The sequence below is a fragment of the Eptatretus burgeri genome, chromosome 8 (genome assembly GCF_056783735.1).
Source record: "Eptatretus burgeri isolate ZD-2024b chromosome 8, Ebu_testis_v1, whole genome shotgun sequence".
In the NCBI taxonomy this organism is placed as follows: domain Eukaryota; kingdom Metazoa; phylum Chordata; class Myxini; order Myxiniformes; family Myxinidae; genus Eptatretus; species Eptatretus burgeri.
Genome location: NC_140968.1, coordinates 66,554,900 through 66,580,137, shown reverse-complemented (window position 1 = coordinate 66,580,137; position 25,238 = coordinate 66,554,900). Strand labels below are relative to the sequence as shown.

Here is a 25,238-nt window from a genome sequence, read left to right as displayed (position 1 = left end):
CGCGTTATAATTCCACGGCGACCTTACGGCCTGCAAAATATAGCCATACGGCGTAGGGCCACCCTGAGGCCACCTCAGAAACTCTGCGGCCGCCGCACGTTTCTGTCAATTCAGAGGGCGTACGGCTGCCGTATCCTCGCCGTAGAGCAAATGTGACTTAGGCCTTAGTGCACGTACAGTTTTACGCCTCAGCTCCCGGAACAGCTCAGTTCTGCCATTCAGCCTGGTCCTGCCACTCTGGTCAATGGTATCCAGTGTCCCTTGAGAGACAAAATTCTTCTTCGCCCGAGGGTGAGTTCCAAGACATCTATCGGAAACATCAAGGACGGTGGTCTTGAAGGCACTCGACAACTCTTCAGGATCCCCCAAAGCACCTCGACCCCCCCCCCGCCCCAAATCTCCACTCAGCCTGTTTGCAAACTCCTCAGCTGCCCTCCCATCCTTGAGCTTGCCAACATCCAGCCTCAGCAAGGATGGTACCATTCTCCTGGATTTAAGCTGCAACTTCAGAGTTGCTACAACAAGCCTGTGGTCAGTATTGAGGAACTGAGTACTCTGGTAGACCCTGCAGTTCTGGATCATCCTCCAGCGACCATCAACGAGCACATGGTCAATCTCCTTTGACACACCACCAGTGTTGGAATACCAAGTCCAGCGATGAGCCTGTGGGTGCTGAAACCACGAACCAGCCACCCTAAGTCAAGGAACTTAGTGCTATTCTGGTTCACAGGTCTAGACCTATGGAGACCAACACATGTCTCAAAACCATCTCTATGTATTCCAGTCAATGCATTGAAATCCCCCCAAGAGGAGAAGTGTATCGCACCTGGGGCACTAATCAACCTTACTCGAGTGTGGTATAGAATGTGTCCTTCACGGTGAGATTACTCACCTCAGTCGGAGCATGTCGAGAAACCAGGGAAATGACACCCAACGAGTGACAAATCCTTCGTCTCATAATACGCTCATTGACCGGCGTTACCTCAATTATCATTGGAGTCAGCTTATTAGACACAGCTACAGCAACTCCTTGGGTTGCTGTAGCTGGTAACCATCAGAGTGACCAGACCAATAGTAGGTGTAACCACCCATCATGATCTCGCCACAATCCGGTCTCCGAACCTCAGAGAGTGCTGCAATACTGATGTTCAAACAATTGAGCTCAGATGATAACAGAGACAGGTGTGCTCTCAGCAATGATGCAAACCAGCAATCAGTTGATGCACACGGAATGCCAATCACAGACTGTTAATTAAATTGCCCTGCAGTAACATTCACCATAAAAGTAAGGAAAGGGGGATTAAAAGGGTATAGCAATTACATGTTAATTCATTATACAAAAATATTAACTCCTGATACAGATGGCACTGTGGGGCATCAGCAATTGAAGAACAACTAAACTGTTCTTTCACAAAGGGCCAAAATTTCAACAATAAAGACTTTGAATGATCAATTCATTTTAAGGTCATCTCATCTTGATTCTCGAAGAGATGAATCTATAAATTGAGTTGTGATGTCTAGATGCCCGTCCATTAACTTTTTGCTACTCCTCCCTTATCACTTGGATGGTCATTCTGAAACTTGATATATGAATAAAAGACAGAAGCCCACACAATCGCTCAGGCTTCGATTTTTGGATTTTGCATCATTGGGGAGGGGGAGGGGGAGTTACCCCCTGAAACTTTGAATCCCCATTTTTGCAACTCCTCCATTATCACCCAGCTGATTGTTCTGAAACTTGATACATGAATTCAAGACAGTAGCCCGCACAGTCATTCGGGCTTCAATTTTTCGATTTCTGATCATGAGGGCTCACGGGGGGGCAGGAGGGGTTAACCCCCAAAACTTCAGATCCCTACTCATCCCTTATTTATCAACTGGTTGCTCTGAAACCTGATACAGCCCTTCTACTCGATGGTCTGTAGGTTTCCTCCCTTTCAGTTTTGTGTTAAATAGCAGTAGTGACTGTTTCAAAAGGTAATCATATGTGTTTGTGGTATATAATATTGCTTCGGCCCAAGGTTCGAGGTATGAGTTTCGCCACGAGGGCAAGCGCTCAAGTTCCTCCCGATCGCCCGATCCTGAGGCTACCAGCCGTGGATAACTCCACAATTCGGCGGGTTGCTAATCAACCACAAACACCAATTGGTAGCACCAATCTTGGCAGGGTCCCCAGTACTTCTTGTGTTCCCTTTTCCATTGGACGACAGCATCAAGGGGGGCTCATCCCCTCATCGCTTGGCAGTAATCTGACTGTGCACTAAAGTGAGCGTGCGCTGGCTAACAAGAGCAAATCATGTTGGGTATAACTTCCCGGCTAACACTACACCAATGGAGGAAAAGACGCTACAAGCTGAGTACATTACAATAGCAAGCAATTTATTTTCAGAAAGGGTGAGGAAAAGAATGTGGTACAAGCAATCAATGGGTTTAATTTACAGTGAAAATATGAAATATGTACAGCAGGGCCAAGCAAGGATTGGTGAGGTGTGGCAAAATATATAGTCATATACAAAAGAAGACACAGGGCAAAGCTATACCAATCTAATTTCTTCTGCAGTGTTATTTTCACACTAACACTTCAGGCACCATTGGAAATATTCCGAGGAAGGGTAGATTAGCAAGAGAAAACGAGGTGGTTGCGACCTCAGTTTCCTCAAGCGGGATAGACGAACCCGCACAGCCCAGTCACTGAAGAGGGGGATACAGGAGGAATAGTGATGATGTCTAAGGTGCGTGGTCTGAGGAGTTGTGAGTGAGGATGCAGTGAAGTGCAAATGAGGTGCAAGGAGGAAACTGCAAAAGGTGCATATCTGTGGGGCCATCCTGAAGGGGACAAGCGTTTCGGATTTGCCCAAGTAATTGATGATTGCTCCTTCATGATAATGCATCCACAGCAGACGAGACGGAAATTAAGAGAAAGAACATGTGAAAAGATAGCCGAAGGAGGTGCAAGGAAAATCTGTAAATGTTGGTGCGATTGGCTTGGCCATATGACTGTGCTCGGTTTGGCGCCACGATCTCTCACTTGCCCAGCACTCTGCTCCCCGAACTCAGTTTCCCTCGCTCCACAGCTTCGTTCCGCCTCTCGCAACCAAGCCAATCTGAATCACGTGAACCACAAGCCTTTCTTTGTGAAACGCACAGCTTTTTATAATCTTTTGGTGAGGGAGGAGTCTACATGTGGATCAAAACAGGTCATTGAGTTTCCCAGCACCCCCATTGGTGTATGCACTATTACCCCAGTACCGGCTCCGCCCATGCACGGGCACAGCCGTGAAAATGCCGCCATTCAGCTCCAGTCTTATCCACACTACAGATCTCGGAGCTCCGTACTTAAAAGGGCACTGGTGTATTTGGTTGCCTCTCTCCGGACGTGAATGTGCGCCGAACATCCAATGGGGACGTAATTGAATGGAGCGCCAGGTCCATCGACACGACCCTGAATGGTGCTTAGCACATTCTTGCGCCCTGAGTTAGACATATGAACGTCCTTGGTCCAAGTATCTGTGATGGTACATTTCACGCGATGTTCCCCCATTACACATGGGCTCCATGAATTTTAGGAGCCCTACACATCTTTTATTTCCCAACTGATTGCTCTCAAACCAGATACAGCCCTTCCACTCAATGGTCGCAGGATCATGCCTGGTGTTGACTTCATAATTTGGGTGATGGGCTTGGGATTCTAGGGTCCTGATTCAAATCCTGCTTTCTGTTGAATTAACACCAGGTTGGGTTGACAAAATGAGTACCAGCTTGCTGGGATGATTGAGCCATTCGAGTATCCTGCGTCGGAGTGGCGACCCATCCAGGATTGTGCTCAATCGACCAGGTGACTGCTTCGGCAGCACCGATGCTCTGTACAGAGTATGGTTTCAATGGATGGATGGATGGGGCTCCCACAAATCTCGTCCTGTAATTTTGGGCACCAGGAGATCGAATGGGAGTGGGTTCAAATCTCGGTTTGAACTTTCTCATGAACTTGACTCCATTTCACATATTTTGATTTCAGCAGAAGTCTGAACTCTCCACTTCTGGGTGGGGGCGGGGGGGGGAGGGGGTGGGAGACTTGCTACGTGGTGTTAATAACATTACGTGCCCCATGACTTGAAGGTAAGATAGTGTAAGTGCACAATCTCAGATAAATTCAGCAATAAAATGTTGACAGCAGATTGAGGACTCACATTACAGCAAGCACACCCAGGGAATGTTCCTGCACATCAAGGGCGCCTAAAACTGTATCCAGGTGTGAGACATGCTTAGCCAGCAGCTCCACACTCTTGTTGATGAGATCACAGAGCTGGGTCATTTGACCTGCCAAAAAAAAAAAAATTTAAATACACATATAATCTTCCATCAATAATGAAAACCGACAAGCAACATAAAGTAGAATAATTTTAAGGATAAGAAATGCTCCAAGCAAAAAATAAGAGAAAGCTCACAGCAGGGTGGTGATGAAAGCATGAAATAAATGTCAAACTAATAAGAAGAAAATTAATAGTATTGTTCAAAGTGACTGAAACGTATTGATGATGAGATGACGAAGCAGGAGCAACAATTGAAATACGTGAAAATAAAAAAGTACCAAAGTTCTCATTTTGGAAAATTAAATACAGGAAGAGTTTTCATTTCTGCAAATTGAATGGAAAGTTTCTTACCTCCTCCACCGAAGGTGGACAGAGGTTATGTTTTCACCCCTGTCTGTCTGTGAGCAGGATATCTCAAAACGTTATGGACCGATTGGGCCGAAACTTGGTGGACAAGTGTGTGTGTGACAAGGAAGAATCGATTCAATTGCGGTGAAGATCTGTATCCGGATATGAAAATTATTAAAGTGAAGTGTGTCAGTGTGTGTGTGTCTCCTCCATAACTCCAAAACTATAAAACCTAACAGCTTGAAACTTTGCATGCATACCAAGAAGACTCCAAGGAAGTGCAAGAGTTAAAAATTGGGTGTTTGGGTTAATTAAAACACCCCCCTTTGAAGATAATTAACAGCCTTATTTAATTACATCCTTCATCAGGCGATCCTCAGCCACATCGCTGTCTGGGATCTTAAGGCGTTTCCTGGGTAACCTTGCTGGGGACTGAAGCAGCCATGTTTTTTGACCTGCTCACTCTTACCTTGACTTGGAACAGGCCGCAACTTGGAACAAGCTGTTCATCAGCTACATTGCAATGCTTATAAACGCTCGGAGACATCAGCGTTTGTTGTTACATTTCATTTCCACATATGTGTTCGCCAGTAGTATCTCTTAAACTAAAACAAATTACAAAATTTAAGCTCCAGAATCGAACTTACAAGCAGTTCCGACTCTAAGAAAAGTGTTCATTTGTCCAATTCAGACATGTCACATTTCGGGCATCTCTGGAAGGTTTAATATGACGGTTCAGTGATTGTCAATTGCGTGCCAAGTGAGCTGTTTCATTGGAATGCTTGCTTGAATGCTTAAGCCACTTGGCGAGTGCTCTCCAAGCTGCTTGGTTGTTCGTTTCGGGAAAAAGTACACGTGTTTTCAATCTCACATTGATTCGACGTACGTTTTCACCTTTGTTGGGTTCTGCTGTGCCGTGCGGTGGGTGCCTCGGTAGGCATCTTATCCACTGAAAATGTGCAAGGATCGCTTTGTGAGATCTCCATTTGTAATCCACCTCTCACTTCGACATTAATGCATATTAAAAATCAATAAGGTCCATCCGACCAGGTGTTCGCCATGTTTGTTTAAGCTGTGAAGGCATAGAGTATAGATCAACATTTTGTGTTTTGTGGCTGACACATTTTTTAATTGAATTTCGCTAATTACCCACTTTAAATCATCTTTCAATGAACGCTGTTTAAAGGTAAATCTTTGTGTTTGTCGTTTGTATTTACTTGATGTGTGTGTGTACATAAACTGTATTACCACAATGGCATATGGCACGTGTGTGTGTGTGTGTGTGTGTGTGTGTGTGTGTGTGTGTGTGTGTGTGTGTGTGTGTGTGTGTGTGTGTGTGTGTGTGTGTGTGTGTGTGTGTGTGTGTGTGTGTGTGTGTGTGTGTGTGTGTGTGTGTGTGTGTGTGTGTGTGTGTGTGTGTGTGTGTGTGTGTGTGTGTGTGTCGTTGATTGGTATCTTCATATGCGAGTTTCAGAATGTGGAATGGAGGCCTCCCAGGGTGGGCTCAAATTATCCACCAATATTTCCGAAAGGGGTCACGATTCATGGAACAAGCTGTGAAGGTTTCTGTTCTCAAAGTTTTGTGCTGAGGGCTCTCTTCAGGATCGTCACTGAGTCCCGGACAGCCTCCAACTGTCGTTCATTTGTAATAATATTCCCAGGGATGGTTTATAATATCTCTGTGAGGTTCTTCATCTATCACTCTATCAGGTCCAACTATCACTCAGACAACTTTGGCATTCTTCAGCTTCCAGGATCTTTTTCACTACATTCTTGAGGTCTTGGTATTTGGTCATTTTCTTGATTTCTGCATCGTTTAGTCCAAAATCACTGGTATTAACACCTCACTGAGCAATGCCTTTCTCTCTCTTTTTTGTACCTCAGCATGATATCTGGTTGCAATGCTTTGTTTTCGATGTTCATGCTCAGATGGGATCATTAGTTTGTGCGTGAGCAGTACTCCCATGTTTTCAGTCCATACTTTTGTTTAATGTTCCCACAAATGTTCTTGAACTGGGATATCAAAGTATTTGCAGATGAGCCTGTGGTTAACATTACAAACACTGTTGTGTCGTCATGTTTACAGCTGTTGACATGAGATTTATTGATGACTTACGAAATCTAAAGATTTCATCCACAGCATCCACATCCACAAATCTAAAGATTTCGTAAGTATATTGATGACTTCCATTTCTGTTTGTTTGTTACTTCCGAAATCTAAAGATTTCGTAAGTATATTGATGACTTCCGTTTCTGTTTGTTTGTTTGTTTGTTTGTTTGTAGGCACGATAACTCGAGAATGGAAGAAGCTACCAATGTCAAATTACACCACGTGATTCAGGACGGTGATTGCTCGTGCTGATTATATTTTGGTCAAAGTCACAGTGAGGTCAAATATTCGATTTTTGATGGTTTGGTACAGATAACTCGAGAACGGAAGAAGCGACCAATGTCAACTTATACCACGCGATTCAGGAGGGTGATGGCTTGCGCTGATTAGATTTTGGTCAAAATCGGTCAAAGGTCAAGGTCACAGTGTGGTCAAACATCCAAAACATTCGATTTTTGATGGTTTGGTACAGAATCATCGTAGAAACTTCTGGTTTGCGTCGCTACCTTCTCCAGAGAGCTTTTATTAGACAAGGTCAGAGGTCAAGTTGATGATTTCGTAAGTACCAGTCTATGACTGCTTGTTTGTTTAATTGTGTTTGGTCATTAAGAATAATTTCTCACTCTCTTTGCTTATGCCATCTCCACCCCTCACCTATCTCTTTTCTTTCCTCCTTCCCCCACCCTCCCCCCACTTTCTCTGTCTGTCTGTCTGTGCCCCTCCTCACTCCCCCCTCCGAATAAAATGCAGCACTTTCCTCCAACCAACCTCCAACCAATCTCTATCTCTATCTCTATCTCTATCTCTATGTTTGTCTGTCGCTCTCTGTCTCGCACTCCTCCCTCCCGCAGTGTATCGGAACATTTCATGAGGCATTGCTCTCTGTACCTCCACCCTCCTTCCTTGCTCTTCTCCCCTTTTTCACCCACTCCTCACTTCACCCTCCTTCCTCTCCCCGCTCCTCCCTTACCTCCATCCTCTCTGCCTCCCCTCCCCTAAGTAGGGAACCTGTGAGCTTAAGTGTTGTGTCACCACACAAGGGGGTGGTGTTTTGTTATTTAGCTAGGGTTTAAGAATAAGCTTCCCAGTATGGAATCGCCCCTCTGTGATTTTTAACCTCCGCCATCGAAGATGGACGGAGATTACTGTTTTCACCCCTGTTTGTTTGTTACTTACGAAATCTTTAGATTTCGTAAGTATATTGATGACTTCCGTCGTGTGTGTGTGTGTGTGTGTGTGTGTGTGTGTGTGTGTGTGTGTGTGTGTGTGTGTGTGTGTGTGTGTGTGTGTGTGTGTGTGTGTGTGTGTGTGTGTGTGTGTGTGTGTGTGTGTGTGTGTGTGTGTGTGTGTGTGTGTGTGTGTGTGTGTGTGTGTGTGTGTGTGTGTGTGTGTGTGTGTGTGTGTGTGTGTGTGTAGGCACGATAACTCGAGAATGGAAGAAGCTACCAATGTCAAATTACACCACGTGATTCAGGAGGGTGATGGCTAGCGCTGATTAGATTTTGGTCAAAAATCGGTCAAAGGTCAAGGTCACAGTGAGGTCAAACATAATTCCGTAAATTCATGTGGAAAAATGGAGTATTTTTGCTTCAGTCGATGTTACGAGATCGTTTCAACTTGGATTTTAATTTTGTCTTCTGTTTTTGCGATCGCTTAGGACGCTTAACACTCAGTTGTCTAAATTCTGGTAAAAATCGGATGTTTTGGAGACGTTTTAAGATTGTATAAAAAATATTTCACTCGCCGCATCACGGCTCGTCACATGGTGCAGCGCGCTCAAGCAGACGCGTCGTTGAGTCACGTAAAGATTTTGCGCGCGTGCGCTAACGGTGTTTTCGATAAAGATGGTGTTTAAAAGTCATTTTTTTTATCCCAATAAAGGTCATCGTCGCATGCCTGACTCGCTAAGCTGTCAGATTATGTAAAGGTTGTTTGGTGGATGGCCGAATATTACGGTTTTGTGACTTTGATAAAATAATATTAAATAATTGCGTGGAGAAATGGAGATTTTTTGCTTCGGTCGACGTTACGATTTTGATGGTTTGGTACAGAATCATCGTAGAAACCTCTGGTTTGCATCGCTACCTTCTCTAGGGACAGCTTTTATTAGACAAGGTCAGAGGTCAAGTTGACGATTTCACAAGTACCAGTGTATGACTGCTTGCTTGTTTGTTTGTGAACAGTATTACGGAAAAACTCCTGGACGGACTTTGACGAAACATGGTGGGGGGATTAGGTATGGTCCAAGGATCATGCCATTAGATGTTGGACTTGGTCCAAAGTCCAATATGGCCGCTATGGCAGCCATTTTGAAAAAATATTTAGAATTTTTGTTTTTGCATTTCTACGTTTTAAGTGATTTCCAACCCAAAAAAATAAATAAATTTGTTAGAGAAAAAAAAAATTTTGCAACTTTTTTCAAAAAATGGATTTTATTTGAAAAATATTTAAATTTTATTTTTGCATTTCTACATGTTTTAAGTGATTTCCAACCCCCAAAAAAAATTTTGTGAGAGAAAAAAACAAACAAATTTTGCACCTTTTTTTTCAAAAAAATTGATTTTTTTTTTTGCCATTTCTACATGCGCATCGATCGAGTTTAGTTTATTCAATCGTGGTTCAGCTGTCTGATCCGTTTTTACCTACAATGAATAGGATATCAGGTTCACTTAAGTGACCCAGCAGTATTGGCGGCGGAGGTTTTGCACTCTACCGAGTGTTCCCCCTCAAGTTCCCTTTGTTTTTATATTTCAAGATCGGCAATAAAGGAAGGGAACACGTCCCTAAAACAACCACTACCAGCAGACAGAAAGCCACGCCTTCAAATGGTGACAACAGGCGAAGTCACGCCCCCGAGGCTTGTGATTGATGGGCGTGACGACAGAGGCTGGCCGGGTGGGGGCCCCGCCTTCCTGGGTTTTATGCGGGCGGGCCACGCCCCAGAGGCGAAGGATATATAGGTGTGATCGAAAGAAAGGTTGACTGGCGCACTTTGGAGAGCCGTGATCAAAGATGAAGGGGGTTGTGGATTTTGAAGAGGCGAGAGCGGAGGGTGAGTGCACGCCGCGGAGAACGACACGACCCTTGTATTCGTGTTGAGGCCATTCGGCTCGTGTGGTGATAAAAGACGCTGGCCTTTGGCTCTTGGTTGGGTCGGTGAGGACGATCAGTGCACGAAGCCATTGTACTGGGTCTCTGAGCTTTGGTGTGGAGTGCCGCTCGTGGATTGCCTGGCATGCGTTTGTCCCACTACGAGAAGCACCATTTTGTTGCGCACGTCTGCACTTGCGAATAGAAGCGCCTTGATTCCAAGTTCCACAAAGACCAGCTCTGGGCCAAGCTAAGTACAAGAATAGTTGAAAGGAAGGGTTTTATTTTTATTTTGTTTTCCCCTTTGTTTGTATTTAAGTCTGTGTGGAGAGGCACCTCAACTTTAGGATGTATGTATTTCATTGTTATCTTAACCTTTTGAATTATTGTCCTTTGTAAATATTTGTTTATTTTCATTAAATGTGTTAATTTTAAGTCACTGCATCCGTGTATTTGTTGTGGGGTTTGAGTATAAACTCACCCTGTGCTGTGCTTCCCCATGCCTCCGTCTATCAGCCATTGCGCCCTGCCCTCCCGCATGCATTATGTGGACACGGTGTCCACTAAGATTGGCTGATAGAATCAAACAATACGTCCCCTTAGCGATTCTAAGAAAGATTGTGAGGGTTAGAACACAACCAGTGCGAGCATGTAAAAATATCAAGCAACCACCGGCCATTGTATCTGTCTCGTGGGGTCCGTTCGGTCATCCAGGCTCCACGCCATAAAGGTCTACGGACCCTGTCTGGCGCCCTCGTCTTTGAGGGTGGCCTTTTCCTTTCTTTTGAATGAATGTTGGTGGCGCCGTGTCCTGTAAGTAAAAACTGTTAAGTGACTAGATAATTGCTGATAGATGGTCGTAGTGCTTTCACCTTGCTCGTGTCTTTGTCCCCGTCCCGTGCATGATTGTTTGCCTGTATACGTGTTCTTGAATACCTGCATTGATTGCATGGCTGTATATGTGCATGTGTGAAAATAATAAACGTGCTGGTCTAAATGTAACCCATTCGTCGTGTCTTTCCCCCCATTGGAACGCCAGATTGCATCTCGGAATATTAGTTGGGTTTTAAATACCCGTTGAATAGAATTGGATCCGGCGAGGTCGGGCGATAATACCCGCTCGGTTATCACTGAAGAACGGAACGGACTGCTTGAGCGGTTCGTGTCCAAGCCGACCTGCGTCGATGTACGGTCTCCAGGTTGTCTACCCGTGCAGGTACTTAGGTATATCGATATTCGGCGATTGACCCTATTTTGCACGAGTAGAAAATTGGTTAGGCCGTGGTGGGGTTGAAGACCCAAGCATGACAGGGTTCTGGCGTTGTTCCGGAAGGTGACGACTGAATTGTCCGTCCGGTGGGTGACACGGCTGCTATTAGGGAAACGCGGTCCATCGCACACCGGTGGGTGCGAATTCGTAACAATATATATATATATATATATATATATATATATATATATATATATATATATATATATATATATATATATATATATATATATATATATATATTCCCGGTGTGTACCCCGGTCAGAATAGGTACACCGTATCCCTGCGTGTCGTAAAAGGCGACTAAAAGGGTTGGCGTCAGGAAGGACATCCCACCATAAAAACATCGCCTCAAAAGGAAACTATGATGAGTACAACTGATGGGCAGGGTACAGCCCGAAGTACCCCGTGGGGGTCCTCACCCCCTCTCGTTAAAACTCAAGGTGGGGAACCCGATCGAAGCAAGGGAGGAAATTTTTCCATTTATGATGACCAATCGTCTGATGCCCCACGTGGAGATCGGTTTCTGAGGTTTGGTACATGGAATGTAGGGACAATGACAGGGAGATCTGGAGAAGTGGTTGAAACATTGGTCAGAAGAAGAGTGGACATATGTTGTGTGCAGGAGACACGGTGGAAGGGAAGTGGTGTGAGAATGGTGAAGGGAAGGCAGGGGCAGAAGTACAAGTTTATGTGGCAAGGGTGCCCGGAAGGCGTGCATGGTGTTGGTGTAATGTTTTCTGAGGAGTTTGTAGACAGTGTAGTGTGTGACTAGAGTGAGTGAAAGGTTGATGATGGTGAGAATTGTGATCGGAAATCTCTTGGTGAACGTCATCTCGGGATATGCCCCGCAGGTCGGTCGAAGCGATGAATAGAAGAACATGTTCTGGTGTGCGATGGAGAAGTTGATGGAAAATGTGAAAGATGAGGAAGTTGTTGTGGTTGGAGGAGACTTGAATGGACATGTGGGAAGGAGTACAGACGGTTTTGAGGGAGTCCATGGGGGTTATGGATATGGTGTGAGAAATGGAGAAGGTGAAAGGATCTTGGAGTTTGCTGATGGAGCTGATTTGTTGCTCTGTAATACTCAATTCCAGAAAGCGAATAATAAGCTTATTACATACACGTCAGGTGGGTTGACGACAACCATTGACTACCTGATGGTGCGTCAGCGAGATAGGGGAAACCTCCGGGACACAAAGGTGATCCCAGGGGAGGAGACTGTTTCGCAGCAACACCTGGTTGTCTGCGATACAAGGGTGAAAGGTGCGCGGAGAATTCGGCGGGTGAAGTACCAACTGAGGATGAAGGTGTGGAGGTTGAAAGAGGCGACAGTGAAGGAAGCATTAAGAGAGAGGCTGAGTATGGTTGAAGATGATGTGGTTGAGCTTGAAAGTGGTTGGATGTCAATGAAAGATAGTCTATTGGGAGCCGTTGGTGAGGTATGTGGATGGACAAAAGGACCACCGAGGCACTCGGAAACATGGTGGTGGGATGATGAAGTTGGAAAGACGATTGAAGAGAAGAGGAAGAAGTTCAAGGAATGGCAAAAGGCAAAGGATACGGTGGAAGAAGAGGCTGCACATGAAAGTTATAAGGAAGCCAAGAAGGCTGCAAAGAAAGAGGTTGCAAAGGTGCAGGAGGCCCATTGGAAAATGTTTGGAGAACGCTTGGATTCGGAGGAGGGTAAGAGAGCGGTATTCAGGATCGCAAAGCAGATAGCGAGAGAGATTTGATGTGACGGGGGTGAGTTGCTTGAAGGATGAAGTGGGACAAATTGTTGTGGATTCAGATGGAATTAAAGGAAGATGGAAGAGATATATGGAAAGGCTGTTGAATGTAGAAAATGAATGGGATAGAAACATCGAGAGTAACCCAGTTTTAGGACCAGCAGAGAAGATAACTGAGAAGGAAGTTGAGGAAGCTATAAGAGCAATGAAGGTAGAAAAGCAGGAGGGCCGACGGGAGTTGTGGGAGATATGTTGAAGGCAGCGGGAAGTTGGGGTGTGAAGAGAATGACAGATCTGTAATCTGGTGGTGAAAGAAGGCCGCATTCCAGTGGATTGGGAACTGAGTACCCTCCTCCCTCTGTACAAGGGGAAAGGTGACCCTCTGGACTGTGGCTCCTATAGAGCAATAAAGTTATTGGAGCATGGAATGAAGGTATTGGAAAGGGTGTTGGAGAAGAGGATAAGGAAGAAGGTAAAGATTGACGAAGAGGATAAGGAAGAAGGTAAAGATTGACGAAATGCAGTTTGGATTTCTGCCAGGAAGAGGAACGACAGATGCAATTTTTATTGTAAGGCAGTTGCAGGAGAAGTACATGGAGAAGAGGAAGAAGTTGTTTTTTGGGTTTGTTGATCTGGAGAAAGCATTTGATAGGGTTCCACGCGAAGTAATGGCATGGGCATTGAGGAAGTTAGGAGTGGAGGAATGGTTGATCAGAGTAGTGATGGCCATGTACGAGAGAGCACGCACAGCTGTAAGGACGAAGGATGGGAACAGTGGTGAGTTTGAGGTGAGGGTAGGAGTGCACCAGGGGTCGGTACTAAGTCCACTTCTATTTGTAGTTGTGATGGAGGTGCTGGCTCGGAGGGTAAAGGAGGGTTTACCGTGGGAGCTGCTGTATGCAGATGATCTGGTGTTGATTGCAGAGAGTATGGATGGACTGAAGGAGAAGATGAACAAGTGGAAGGAATGTATGGAGGAAAAAGGTTTAAAGGTGAATATCGGAAAGACAAAGGTGAAGGCAAGTGGTAAAGCATGTGATGAGGTGGAAAGGACTGGGAAATGGCCATGTGCTGTGTGCAGGAAGGGTGTCGGAGTGAACTCCATTCAGTGTACAATGTGTGCTGAATGGGTTCATCGAAAATGTAGTGGGGTGAGAGGGTCATTAACCAGTGTGGCAGCTACATTCAAGTGTAAGGTGTGCATCAAGGGAGCAGCAGATGAAGGAATTGTTGAGTTGGATCTTAGAGATGGTGTGAAGCTGGAAGGGGTGAAAACATTTTGCTATCTCGGAGACATGCTGAATGGAGAAGGTGGATCAGACTCTTCGACGGTTGCTAGAGTGAGATGTGCATGGAAGAAGTTTCGGGAACTGAGTGGCGTGCTGACAAAGAGGGGAGTGTCGTTGAAGCTGAAGGGAAAGGTGTATGCTTCATGTGTGAGGAGCACGATGATTTATGGGAGTGAGACATGGGTACTGAACATGGAGCAGCAACAAAGGCTGGAAAGGGTGGAAATGCGAATGGTTCGGTGGATGTGTGGAGTATCGTTGAGAGAGAGGAAGACAAATGATGACTTGCGGAAGATGATGGGAATAGAGTCTGTGATGGAGGTTGTGAAGAGAAACAGGTTGAGATGGTTGGGTCATGTGTTGAGGACGGATGAAAGTGACTGGGTGAGAGGAGTGTTGGAAATGAGTGTAGTCGGAAGTAGGGGACGGGGAAGACCGAGAAAAACTTGGCTAAATGTGGTGGAAGAGGAAATGTGGGCAAGGGGATTAAGAAGGGGAGATGCAGAAAACAGGGTAAAGGGGCTAACCCCCGCTTTAGCGGGGAAAATGGCCTTTAAATGCGTGTGTGTGTGTGTGTGTGTGTGTGTGTGTGTGTGTGTGTGTGTGTGTGTGTGTGTGTGTGTGTGTGTGTGTGTGTATATATATATATATATATATATATATATATATATATATATATATATATATATATATATATATATATATATATATATATATATATATATATATATATATATATATATATATATATAGTCACGGCCGTGGAAATTCGCAGAACACCATAAAGGTCCTTAGTTCAGTTATATCGCTAAGTGTGTGTTCAGATAGATTTCCCCACCGTTGTTTAATGGGAAATATTCGTATGGACAGGGCTGTTATCTTTGAGTTAGCCGTTGTTCTTTCGCTATCGTTATTTTGGACCAACCACACCACCAACCACCTTTTTTACAAGCACCCAACCACACCACCCTCATGACCACCACACAACGCCAACCACGCCACCATTACAACAACCACGACCAACTCAACCACACCACCAATCACCTTCTCCACAACAAGGCTACAACCCTCTCCGCATCCAAAACTGTCTCTCCCATGGAGAAAGAAGAAGGAGCTCCAACACCACGCATGGGATTTTCCCTTCTGCTTTCCTGCGCTTCGGGACGGGGGAAGGGCAGATTGAACCAGGGGTCAAAGGTGATGTAGGGTGGGGGCCTGTTTTTGGGTGAAAAATGGGCCCGGCGCCCCACCCCCTTGGATCCAGGGCAGCAGATTCTTCTTCCCCCGCGAGCCACGAGGGGAGGGGCGGGAGCGTTGGGAATAAAAGGGCGCGCTGGATGCAGCATAGAGGGCTGCGTGGAGAGAACCGAGTCGATAAGCGAAGGGAGTTGGTTGTTGGTCGGTTGAAGGAGGTCTCGGTCTGGGTGGAGCAGTCAGTCGGTGGAGGTGCTTGAGAGGGTCCATCGAGGGTCGCCCAACCAAGTCACCACGAGGGTTGAGGTAACCTGCGGCGGCCTCTGGGAGTCCCTTCGGTCAACCAGGCTCCCTGGACATAAAGGCCTACGGGTCCAGTCTGACTCCCTTGCCTTTGAGGGGGTCTTTGTTTGCTTTTATTTGTGTGAATGTTGTGGCGCCATGTCCCGCAAGTAGAACTGTGTAAGTGCTTGTAAATAATAATCATAGACCAGTGGTTTTCAAACTTTTTTTAGTGGCGACCCAATTTCAGAACCTCTCGACATCGCGCGACCCAAAAGATGCAAAACCCAATTCATAATATTGTTACGGTTGTGGAAATTCCCATTACACCATAAAAACTCCTCAGGTGAGATATATCAATTAGTCCATGTGTAGTTCGCCCAAACCCGTTGTATAGAGGGAATATTTGTGATCCATCCGGGCTGCGACGCTTTGAGTGAGCCATTTTTCTGTTCTATCTTTTATTTCAAACAAACAGCATCTCAACAACCACGCCAACCACACTACAACCACGCCACCTCCACCACATCTTCGCCACTCGCCATTCAATAAGCACCGTGCGGTCACGATCTCCGCGGAAGAACAAAAACCACCAACGATGCTTGCGGGCTTTTCCCGCCATTTTTCCCCGCCCTTGGTGTGAAGGAAGGGGGAAGGGCAGCTCGCCGGCGATTGGTGGATGAACAGCATGAGGCGGTCGGGGTGAGGGAACGCCCCTTTTCGAGAACCTTCATGAAGGAGGGTGGAGCCGAAAACAGGGTGGGGCGAATGGGCTGAGCCAGCCCCTACAAAAGGGATGAACGAGTTGGTTCGGGGGTTTTTTGCTCGGTCGGTTCGGAGTTGTGTGGAGTTCGAAGTGAGCCTTCTGGTTCGGGTCGCGAGCTCGTGGTTCCTGCCCTGTTCGGCGATCCTCACGCGGGCCCTGGGACCCCGTGCACGAGCGCGGGAAGTAGCGCCGAACGAGCCCCGTCCGTTCCCCCAAGAGCCCCGTCCGAGCTGTCGGGCGGACGACGCGAGCTACGCGCGGGAGAAGGACTCGACGCGCCCAGGGAAGTTTTGACTTCCTTTTCTTTTGGGATTTTTGTGTAAATGTGTGTGTGTCGCGCCAGTCTGCCAAGTAGAATCGTATAAGTGTTCCTGTGCTCGTGTAAATAATAATTATAGTCGGTTGTAGCTGTGCATTGTGTCCTTGCTTTCGTTTCTTTCGTTTTATGTGCATTTTTCTTTTGCTGTAATATACGTGCTTCCGTGTGTCGCGCAATAAAGTGCGGCTTTTTGAACTGTTTTCCCGTTTCGCTTCGTCTTTTCTTTTTATTGAACCTCCATCTTGCATCACGTAAGGGATTGATAGTGGGTTTAAAACGCCCGGTAATTAATCGGAACCGTCAAGGCCGACGATAACTCTGCTCGGTTATCCCTGTAATATGGAACGAACCGCTTAAGCGGTTCGTGTCCGGGGTCGGCCTGTGGCGTGGTACGATCGCCCGGTCGACCACTCGCGCAGGTACTTAGGTAGGTCGAATTTGGCGAGCAACCCTATCCTGCGCGGGTGGGCAATTGGCACGATCGTGGCGAGGTTAAACCCCCACCCGTGACTGGCTCCGGGCGATAGTTCCCGGAGGGTCACGACTGAATTGTCCGTCCGGTGGACGACGTGTCGCGATTCGAGTTACGTGGCCGGTCGCACGCCGGCGGGCGCGAATTCGCAACAATATACAAGATAAGATTTCATATGACACAAGAACATTTACTGTTCACTTTATTCACCATCGTCATGTTTTCATAGACGAGTAAACGGAGAATGGCCGACAGTATCCAAATAGTACAGTTAAATGTTTCAGAAGTTTAGTCCGAATGACACTTAGATATATCAGTGAGAAGGATGAGCCTGTTTTTCAGAAACAAACTTCTCTATTCGTGGAGAAGTAGATGACAATGCCAGGATCATATCATGCTCCATTTCTAGGCAATTTCTGTACTTTGTTTTAATCACCACCATGGTGGAGAACGACTGCTCACAAAAGTATGATGAAGGATATGGCATGAGAACCTTAATGGCGCGCTGTGACAGGGTCGGGTACGACGGCAGCATTTTGCACCAGAATGTCGACAACGAATTCGTCCGCGCAAGAGCCTGCGCTCCTGAATCCTGCTGGAGCTGTACAAGCTCTTCCTGTGCTGCACATCTTCATCAGCAATCGAGTCCAGTGGAGCCGTGAAAGGGTCCCGAACCACAGAAAAGGACTGCACATCCAGCTCAGGGAAATAGTGCTCAAACTGTTCAATGAGCGACCGAAGGTGACGTGCTATCTCCCCAGAAAGACTGTCGAGCTCAGTATCATCGTACTGGCAGGTCGTTAGATGCTCCACCAGACGGGGGGAAAAGGCTGAAGCGCTTAACAGCTGCTTTGTCTGCCAGTAATTTTAGAGTCGCCAGAAATCCGCTTATTTTGTCGTGAAAAATCATGAGGTTGGCGTCTTTGCCTTGGAGGGAGCAGTTGAGGACATTGAGATGTTCAAAGATGTCAACGAGATAGCACAGTTCTGACAGCCAAGAGTCCGACTCAAGCAACACTACCCATGCCATTTTCCCTTGTGTGCGTAGGAACTCCTTCAGTTCATCTTTGAGTTCGTAAACGTGCAGAAGAAGGTTTCCTCGAGATAAACATCTGACTTCAGTGTGGAATAGTAAATTCTTATGGTCGGCGTCCATCTCCTGGCAGAATAGCCTGAATAACCTAGTGTTGAGGGCGCTCGATTTGATGTGATTCACCATTTTTACGACTTCTCTGCACGCTCTGCAAGGTTTCTGGCAAAGTACGAGAGGCGAGCGCTTCTCGGTGAATCATGCAGTATACCATGGAGGTCTGAGGAGCCATTTCAAGCAATTTAGCCTTGAATCCAGAACGCCCTACTAACATTGCTGGCGCGCCGTCTGTTGTAGAACCGAGCAACTTTCCGAAGTCCAGATCATGGTCACGATAAAACTGCTCTACTTTCCCAAAAATGTCCTTGCCTTTGGTGGTGGCCTCCAATGGTTTGATGAGCAGAGGCTCATCGACAAAGTTATCAGCCTTGATGAAGTGGACCCAGACGATGAGTTGCACGTACGATGCGATATCAGTGGACTCGTCCAACTGTATGGTGTGCAAGGGCGATTCCTTGATCTTCTGTACGACCTGAGCTGTTACGTCCAGACTCATCTATCTATAATTCCAGCAATCTGTGTGTGTGTGTGTGTGTGTGTGTGTCTGTGACCGCTGTTTCTCGACAACCACTGGTCCGATCAAATTGAAACTTGCCAGATATATTGCTGGGGACCCGAGGATGTGCCTTTTCAAGGTTTGATATTAATCGGACAAGTGCTTCAAGTTATGGCCATTTATTTACCAACCAATGACAAGACACGTTGCTGCGTGGGCGTGACCGACGGGGGAAGGGAACCTCAGCCGCGTTCCCCATTACGGGTTACAACGTACGGACTTCCGGAGAGTGATGACTGTGTATTCTAATAATTTCTCGATTTCTTATGCGCATTTATAGATAAACACAATGCCCCAAGTTATGATCGTTTTCATATTAGACGGTGCATAAATTTCGGTAACATCAGAGTGAGCTGCTATGCTCCGAAGCAGGAAGTAATTTTTTTTCTCTTCTCTTTTCTTTGTATTTTTCCTTGCGATGACATTGCGAAAAGGCAAAATTCGTTGGTGCTAATTGACTGATTGGCCATTAAAACTAAATTGCGAATAATCGTGACTGCGATATGCGAACTTCCGGGCCACGCACGTACGGGCACGCCAGAGCGATGGAACGGCCTGTGTGGTTGTTGTTTCTTGGTCGCGGTTTGAATATTTTTTTAATATATATTTTTTAACGGGCACGTACTGGTATCTTAAATTCTGCGTTGGATGGTGTTGTCAGAGAGGAGTATAACTGCCAGTTTCTTCGCCGCTTCCTCCCCAATACCATGTCCTTTGCACATGGCAGCACGAGTTCTTCCGCAATGGAGTGAGGCTTTTTAGTCTTGGCAACATGGAGCAACACTCGATACGAGGCCTCTAATGCCCGAGAATTGGTCTATTGGCATGTACCCTCTCTGTCAAGATGCGTATTCTTGAGTGCAAGAAGTTTCCTCTCAAAGAACACTCTCGCCTTATCCTGACAAGGCGCATGTTTTGTAGTCAAATGCCTCTGCAACTTATTTTGTTTCATAGACTCCGGAGAAAGCACTTTGAAACAAATCACACACTGAGGCCTCTGTGCCCCACTTTTATCCAACACGTAGTAAAATCCAAGGTCCAGAAATTTATCCTGGTAAGAACGTTCGAGATTTGCTGGTGGCCGGTGCTGCCATCACAAATAAGGTCTCGAGTTGACGTGAATAGACGTTAATGATAGAGTCAGAGTCTGAGAGGCTGTGGATCAAACCACTAATTTCCCGCCAAAATGAACCGCCCTTCAGTGAGCCCGCGCATCGGCTAGATCCCATTCCAAGCGTCATGTTGCACCGGTTCCCATACTTTGAACGAACCGTTTATATTACATCCCGTAAAAGCGAACACCGATCGAAAATAGACAATATTTTTTCACTGCAAGCGGACGTCTGCGGCCCCACGAAATTTGCTCGGCGACCCCACTTGGGGTCACGCCCCCGGGTTTGAAAAACGAAGTCATAGATGCTTGTAGTGCTTTTACCTTGCTCGTGTCTTGTCCCCTTCCCCCATTCATTGCATGACTGCTTATCCCTGTTTACGTGTGCATTATAAATAAATGTCCTTGTGTGAATGTTAACCCGTTCGTTGTGTCCTCTTTCCCCAATTGAACTGCTATCTTGCTTTCGGAATAATAGCGGGCTTTTTAATAGCCGATAAAAGAATTGGGTCCAGCGAGGTCTCGCGATAATACACCGCTCGGTTATCCCAGAATGGAACGAACCGCTTAAGCGGTTCGTGTCCAAGCAGGCCTCACTGAGGTACGGTATCTCGGTAGGCTGCCCACGCGAATACTTAGGTATATCGATTAATTCGACGATTGACTATACACATATATTTACGGTTGGAGGTTCGCCATGAGGGGAAGCACTCGAGTTCCTCCCAAACTCCCGGTCCTGAAGCCACCAGCCACAGATAACTCCATGGGTGGGTCGTTAAGCAACTACAAACGCCGATTGGCACTGCCAATCTTGGCAAGGTATCACTACTTCTCGTGGGTAGCTTAGCTTTGGACAGCCACACCAAGCGAGTTTCATGCCCTCAGTGCACACCCGGATAAATGCCAAGCGATACAGTGAGTGTGCGCTGGTTTGGCCTAGGGCACATTTGCCACGGCGGCCGTGGGGTCTTCAAAATCTACAGCCACTAGCAATTATACGGCGGCCGCAGTATTTCCACGGTCACATAATGTAGCAGTCACATATGTTTTTATTTTTCGGGGAGCCGCACGGCGTATTTAGACCGAAGTCACATTTGCCACGGCGGCCGTGGGGTCTCCAAAATCTACGGCCACGAGCAATTATACGGCGGCCGCAGTATTTCCACAGTCACACAATGTAGCAGTCACATGTTTTTATTTTTGAGGGAGCTGCACGACGTATTTATAAATTGTGGAGACCGAAAACGTGGGGTTGCCGTACGGTCTTTGATTTGATATCGCACGGTGACCTTAGGGCATTCCTGCGGTGGCCATAGAATTTAAGGCAGATGCAAGGTGCCCGCAGGGGGGCCCGAAGGCGAACCTGCGGTGAGACGGACGGTAACGAATGGGTGAATTTTTATTTTTTTATTTTATTTTTTTTTCGGCTTGTCGAATTGCTACGGCGAATGTTGAAATGGAAAAAGTTATAACTCCGCGTTATAATTCCACGGCGACCTTACGGCCTGTAAAATATAGCCATACGGCGTAGGGCCACTCCGAGGCCACCTCAGAAACTCTGCGGCCACCGCACGTTTCTGTCAATTCAGAGGGCGTACGGCCGCCGTAGAGCAAATGTGACTTAGGCCATAGGTCTTAGAAATTGTGGAGACCGAAAACGTGGGGTTGCCGCACGGTCTTTGATTTGATGTCGCACGGTGACCTTAAGGGGCCCTGCGTCGGCCATATAATTTAAGGCAGACGCAAGGTAGCCTCAAGGCGCCCGCAAGGCGACCGCATGGCGCCCAAAGACGAACATGCGGCCAGACGGACGGTAACGAATTGGTTAATTTTTATTTTTATTTTTTACCAGTTATTTTTTTCGGCTTGTCGAATTGCTATGGCGAACGTAGAGATGAAAAAAGTTATAACTCTGCGTTATAATTCCACGGCGACCTTACGACCTGTAAAATATAGCCAAACGGCGTAGGGCCACCGAGGCCACCGCAGAAACTCTGCGGCCGCCGCACGTTTCCGTCAATTCAGAGGGCATACGGCCGCCGTAGAGCAAATGTGATTTAGGCCTTAACAAGAGCAAATCATGTGGGGTAGAACTTCCCGACTAAAGCTACGTGCAGACTACACTGGACCAATGTAGGAAAAGATGCTGCAAATTGCATACGTTTACAATAATAAGCAAGTTTATTTATAGCAAGGGTGAGGAAAGGTATGTGGAACAATAAGCAAGGGATTTATTACAGCAGGAGGAGGTGGTATATGGGGTCACATCTGCTATGTAAGGCTGGCAATTCAGGCTTTCCCCATCGAGTTTTTGATAAATTTGTGTCAACGTTCCATCATAATCATAATCACTTTATCAATTCGATATATAACTGAATTAAGCTTGAACTGATAATTACCTCCAACCACCGAAGTTTGACGGAGATTACGTTTTCACCCCTGTCTGTTTGTTTGTGAACAAAATATCTGAAAAAGTTGTGGACGGATTCGGACGAAACTTGGTGGGCAGGTTGGTTCGGTAACAAGAACAAGCCGATTAAATTTGGTTAAGGTCCGGATGCAGATCTGGCCCATCAGTGGGATAGAAAACGTAAACTGGTTCAGCTTGGTGGAGGTACGTATGCGCTCTCCTGAGTGCCCTTTTAATTTTATAATATTTTCACTTTTAATTCATCTTCAGTTTAAAACGAGAGCAATTTGACTGCGCGGTCGACGGGTATGCCGCCGCTCTCCCGCACAAACACTTGAGTATTGACATATTTGACCCTTGACCTTTATCATATGTGGCCCAAAATCTAGTCAGTTAATTGCCTTGTCCAACTTTACCTTTGTACCAAGCTTGATGAAATTCTGTCCAATATTTCTTGAGTTAGGGCGTAAACAGTAAAATTTCAGTTTGACCTTGACCTTTATCACATCTGGCCCAAAATCTTTTTTCGGCTGCTCCCGTTAGGGGTCACCACAGCGGATCATCAGTTATGAACCGCATAATGATTTGGCACAGGTTTTACGCCGGATGCCCTTCCTGACGCAACCCTGGTCGCCTCTTACGACACAGGGATATGGTACACCTATTCTAACCGGGGCATACACCGGCCCAGTACACTGGTACTCACTACGCCAACCTCGGAAGGATGACAGGCTGAGTCAACCTCCTGGTGTGTATTAATTCAAGCGGCCAACAGGCTTGAACTCAGGACCTTTTGGATCCCAAGCCACTACACCAACACATCTGGCCCAAAATCTAATCTCTTACTTGCCCTGTCTTACTTTACCTTTTTACTTAGTTTGATGAAATTCTACAACTTGCTTCTTGAGTTATCGCGTAAACGAAAATCCGGACGGACAACCCGGAAACACAATGCCCTCCGGCACCCTTGGTGCGGAGACATAAAAACAAACAAGTGTGACAGTGAAATGTTTATTGATCTACACACAGTAATGCTTTTGTGGTTTTTTTTTCCCTCTCTCTTCCCACTACATTCCAAGGGAGGAGGAGGAGGAGGGGGAGAGGGAGGAGGAGGGGGAGGGGAGGGGGAGGGGAGGAGGAGGAGGAGGAGGCCTCGACTACTCAAATGTCCCAGGGGTTGTGAAAGTTAAATCTGGCTCTGCGGACATACTGACTGACATCATAGTCAGAGGTTACGTTTTCATAGTCAGTCAGAGGTTACTGACATCATAGTCAGAGGTTTTTTAACAATAATAAAGATTATTGTTACAAGGGGGATGTGAAAGTTAAATCTGGCTCTGCGGACATAATGACTGACTGACTGACACCACGCGATGCTAACAGCTCACCTGAACTATGTTCCAGGTGAGGTAAAAAAAATAAAAATTAACAAAAGGGAAACATAAAAATCAGCTGGGTGCATTGAAAGTGAAGATTTCCTCGACTAGATTTTCGCCTCACGTCTCGGAAAAATCTACACTCGTCTCACATGGACAACATGCTCACCCTAAAATAACACCACGTTGGACGCCATCTGCACAAAAAAAATAAAAACCTGCAGTAAAAACAACATACAGATGACTAATTCAGGCTCACCCTGAGAGGAAAGCTGTCGGACGCTGCTCACAAACTGCTCCAACGCGGACGCCATGATGGCGGCGACAGGCTCCACAGCGCCGCTTCCATTGGCTGCATGATTAACTGGTTGCCTTTTACTTTTCTTGTTTTCTGACACCATTGTCGTTTATTAAGTCTGCTTCCATGTCAACTTCCGTTGCGATTTGTTTTAATGTTTTGTCTGAGATTGTTTATTTTTCGTGAACATGAACGTTTTACGTTAAGGAATGATCGTTTCGTTTTTTTGTTCTTTCTGAACGGTGTAACCGAATCGGTTTTACATACGGTGTACAAAAAATTTTTTTTTCTCAAACCATTCTTACAATTTATACCTGACGATTATTGTTACAAGTTAATATTAAAATGTATTATGAGCATGTTAAATTAGATGAGGTACGTCGAAAATAAGTACAATGATAAATTTACTTGATTAATTCAAGTCAAGCACTAAAGGCCAAATGTCCTCCACACATACAGGATTATTACTGTTAATATTATTCGTGTTAATTAATATACGTTTTGCTACGATGTTATCATTCTTTTCATTATGTATTTTGTAATTTAAATGCCATGCCGTGGAAGCACCTATTAAGCTGCTCTATACACCTTAACGTGACGTGCGTCGAAAATATGAGAATTCTTCCGGTTTCTTTGTGGTTAATTAGCCTAGTCAACTCAGGACACCATGATGAAGCCTCGACGAGTTTTCACCTCACGGTTTCGTGAGGACAATTGTTTATAAAACGATTTAATTGATCAACTTATGCGGAGCTTCTTTTGTGTTTCCTTTCACTGAATCGCATGACATTCACGTCATATTCGCCCCGCATTTAAAATTAAACTAAAGACTCCAAGACGTTCGGGAAGAACTTCTGGTGCGCTCGGATCGACGGGCTGGTGATTGTGCATCTGTTGGCGAGAATTCCTTTGCACAGTGGTGTGTTCAGCGACCAAGCTTTCTGTTGAGCGCTCGTCAAGCGGCTCAATTCGAAACCGTTTGATAAGGGACGGCTGGCTTGGCAATCGCTAACTTGCTGCTTGGAAACTGAACACCTCGAGGTGAATATAGTGTCTTCAGATGAAATTGAAAACGTTTAGGAAAGCATCTCGGTATTCTCCAGTATCGGGTTAGTTGGTGGTACCCAGCCAGTATTGGGCCCAGTGTGTGTGTGTGT

General features: G+C 46.0%; 2 protein-coding genes across 4 annotated transcripts in view; one reads left to right on the top strand and one right to left on the bottom strand.

The window, feature by feature from the left end:
* The window catches only part of COPS3 (COP9 signalosome subunit 3), a 134,836-nt gene that overhangs the window by 80,880 nt on the left and 28,718 nt on the right, over positions 1–25,238 (bottom strand). For 2 of the 3 annotated variants that reach the window (XM_085892386.1, XM_085892387.1), the window contains exons 1-2: positions 24,043–24,326; positions 4,188–4,317 (exon numbers count right to left, since the gene is read on the bottom strand). In XM_085892386.1, coding sequence (XP_085748512.1) covers positions 4,188–4,317; positions 24,043–24,184 — 272 coding nt within the window. In that variant the 5' untranslated portion in view covers positions 24,185–24,326. Of the gene's footprint in view, positions 1–4,187; positions 4,318–24,042; positions 24,327–25,238 lie in introns of those variants that run through there. The other variant, XM_085892388.1, reaches the window with a different exon arrangement.
* Positions 24,547–25,238, top strand: part of ADAM22 (ADAM metallopeptidase domain 22) — a 148,235-nt gene continuing 147,543 nt past the window's right edge. Inside the window, exon 1 of the mRNA XM_085892382.1 lies at positions 24,547–25,122. The gene's annotated coding sequence lies outside the window, so the exon portion shown is untranslated. The remainder of the gene's footprint in view (positions 25,123–25,238) is intronic.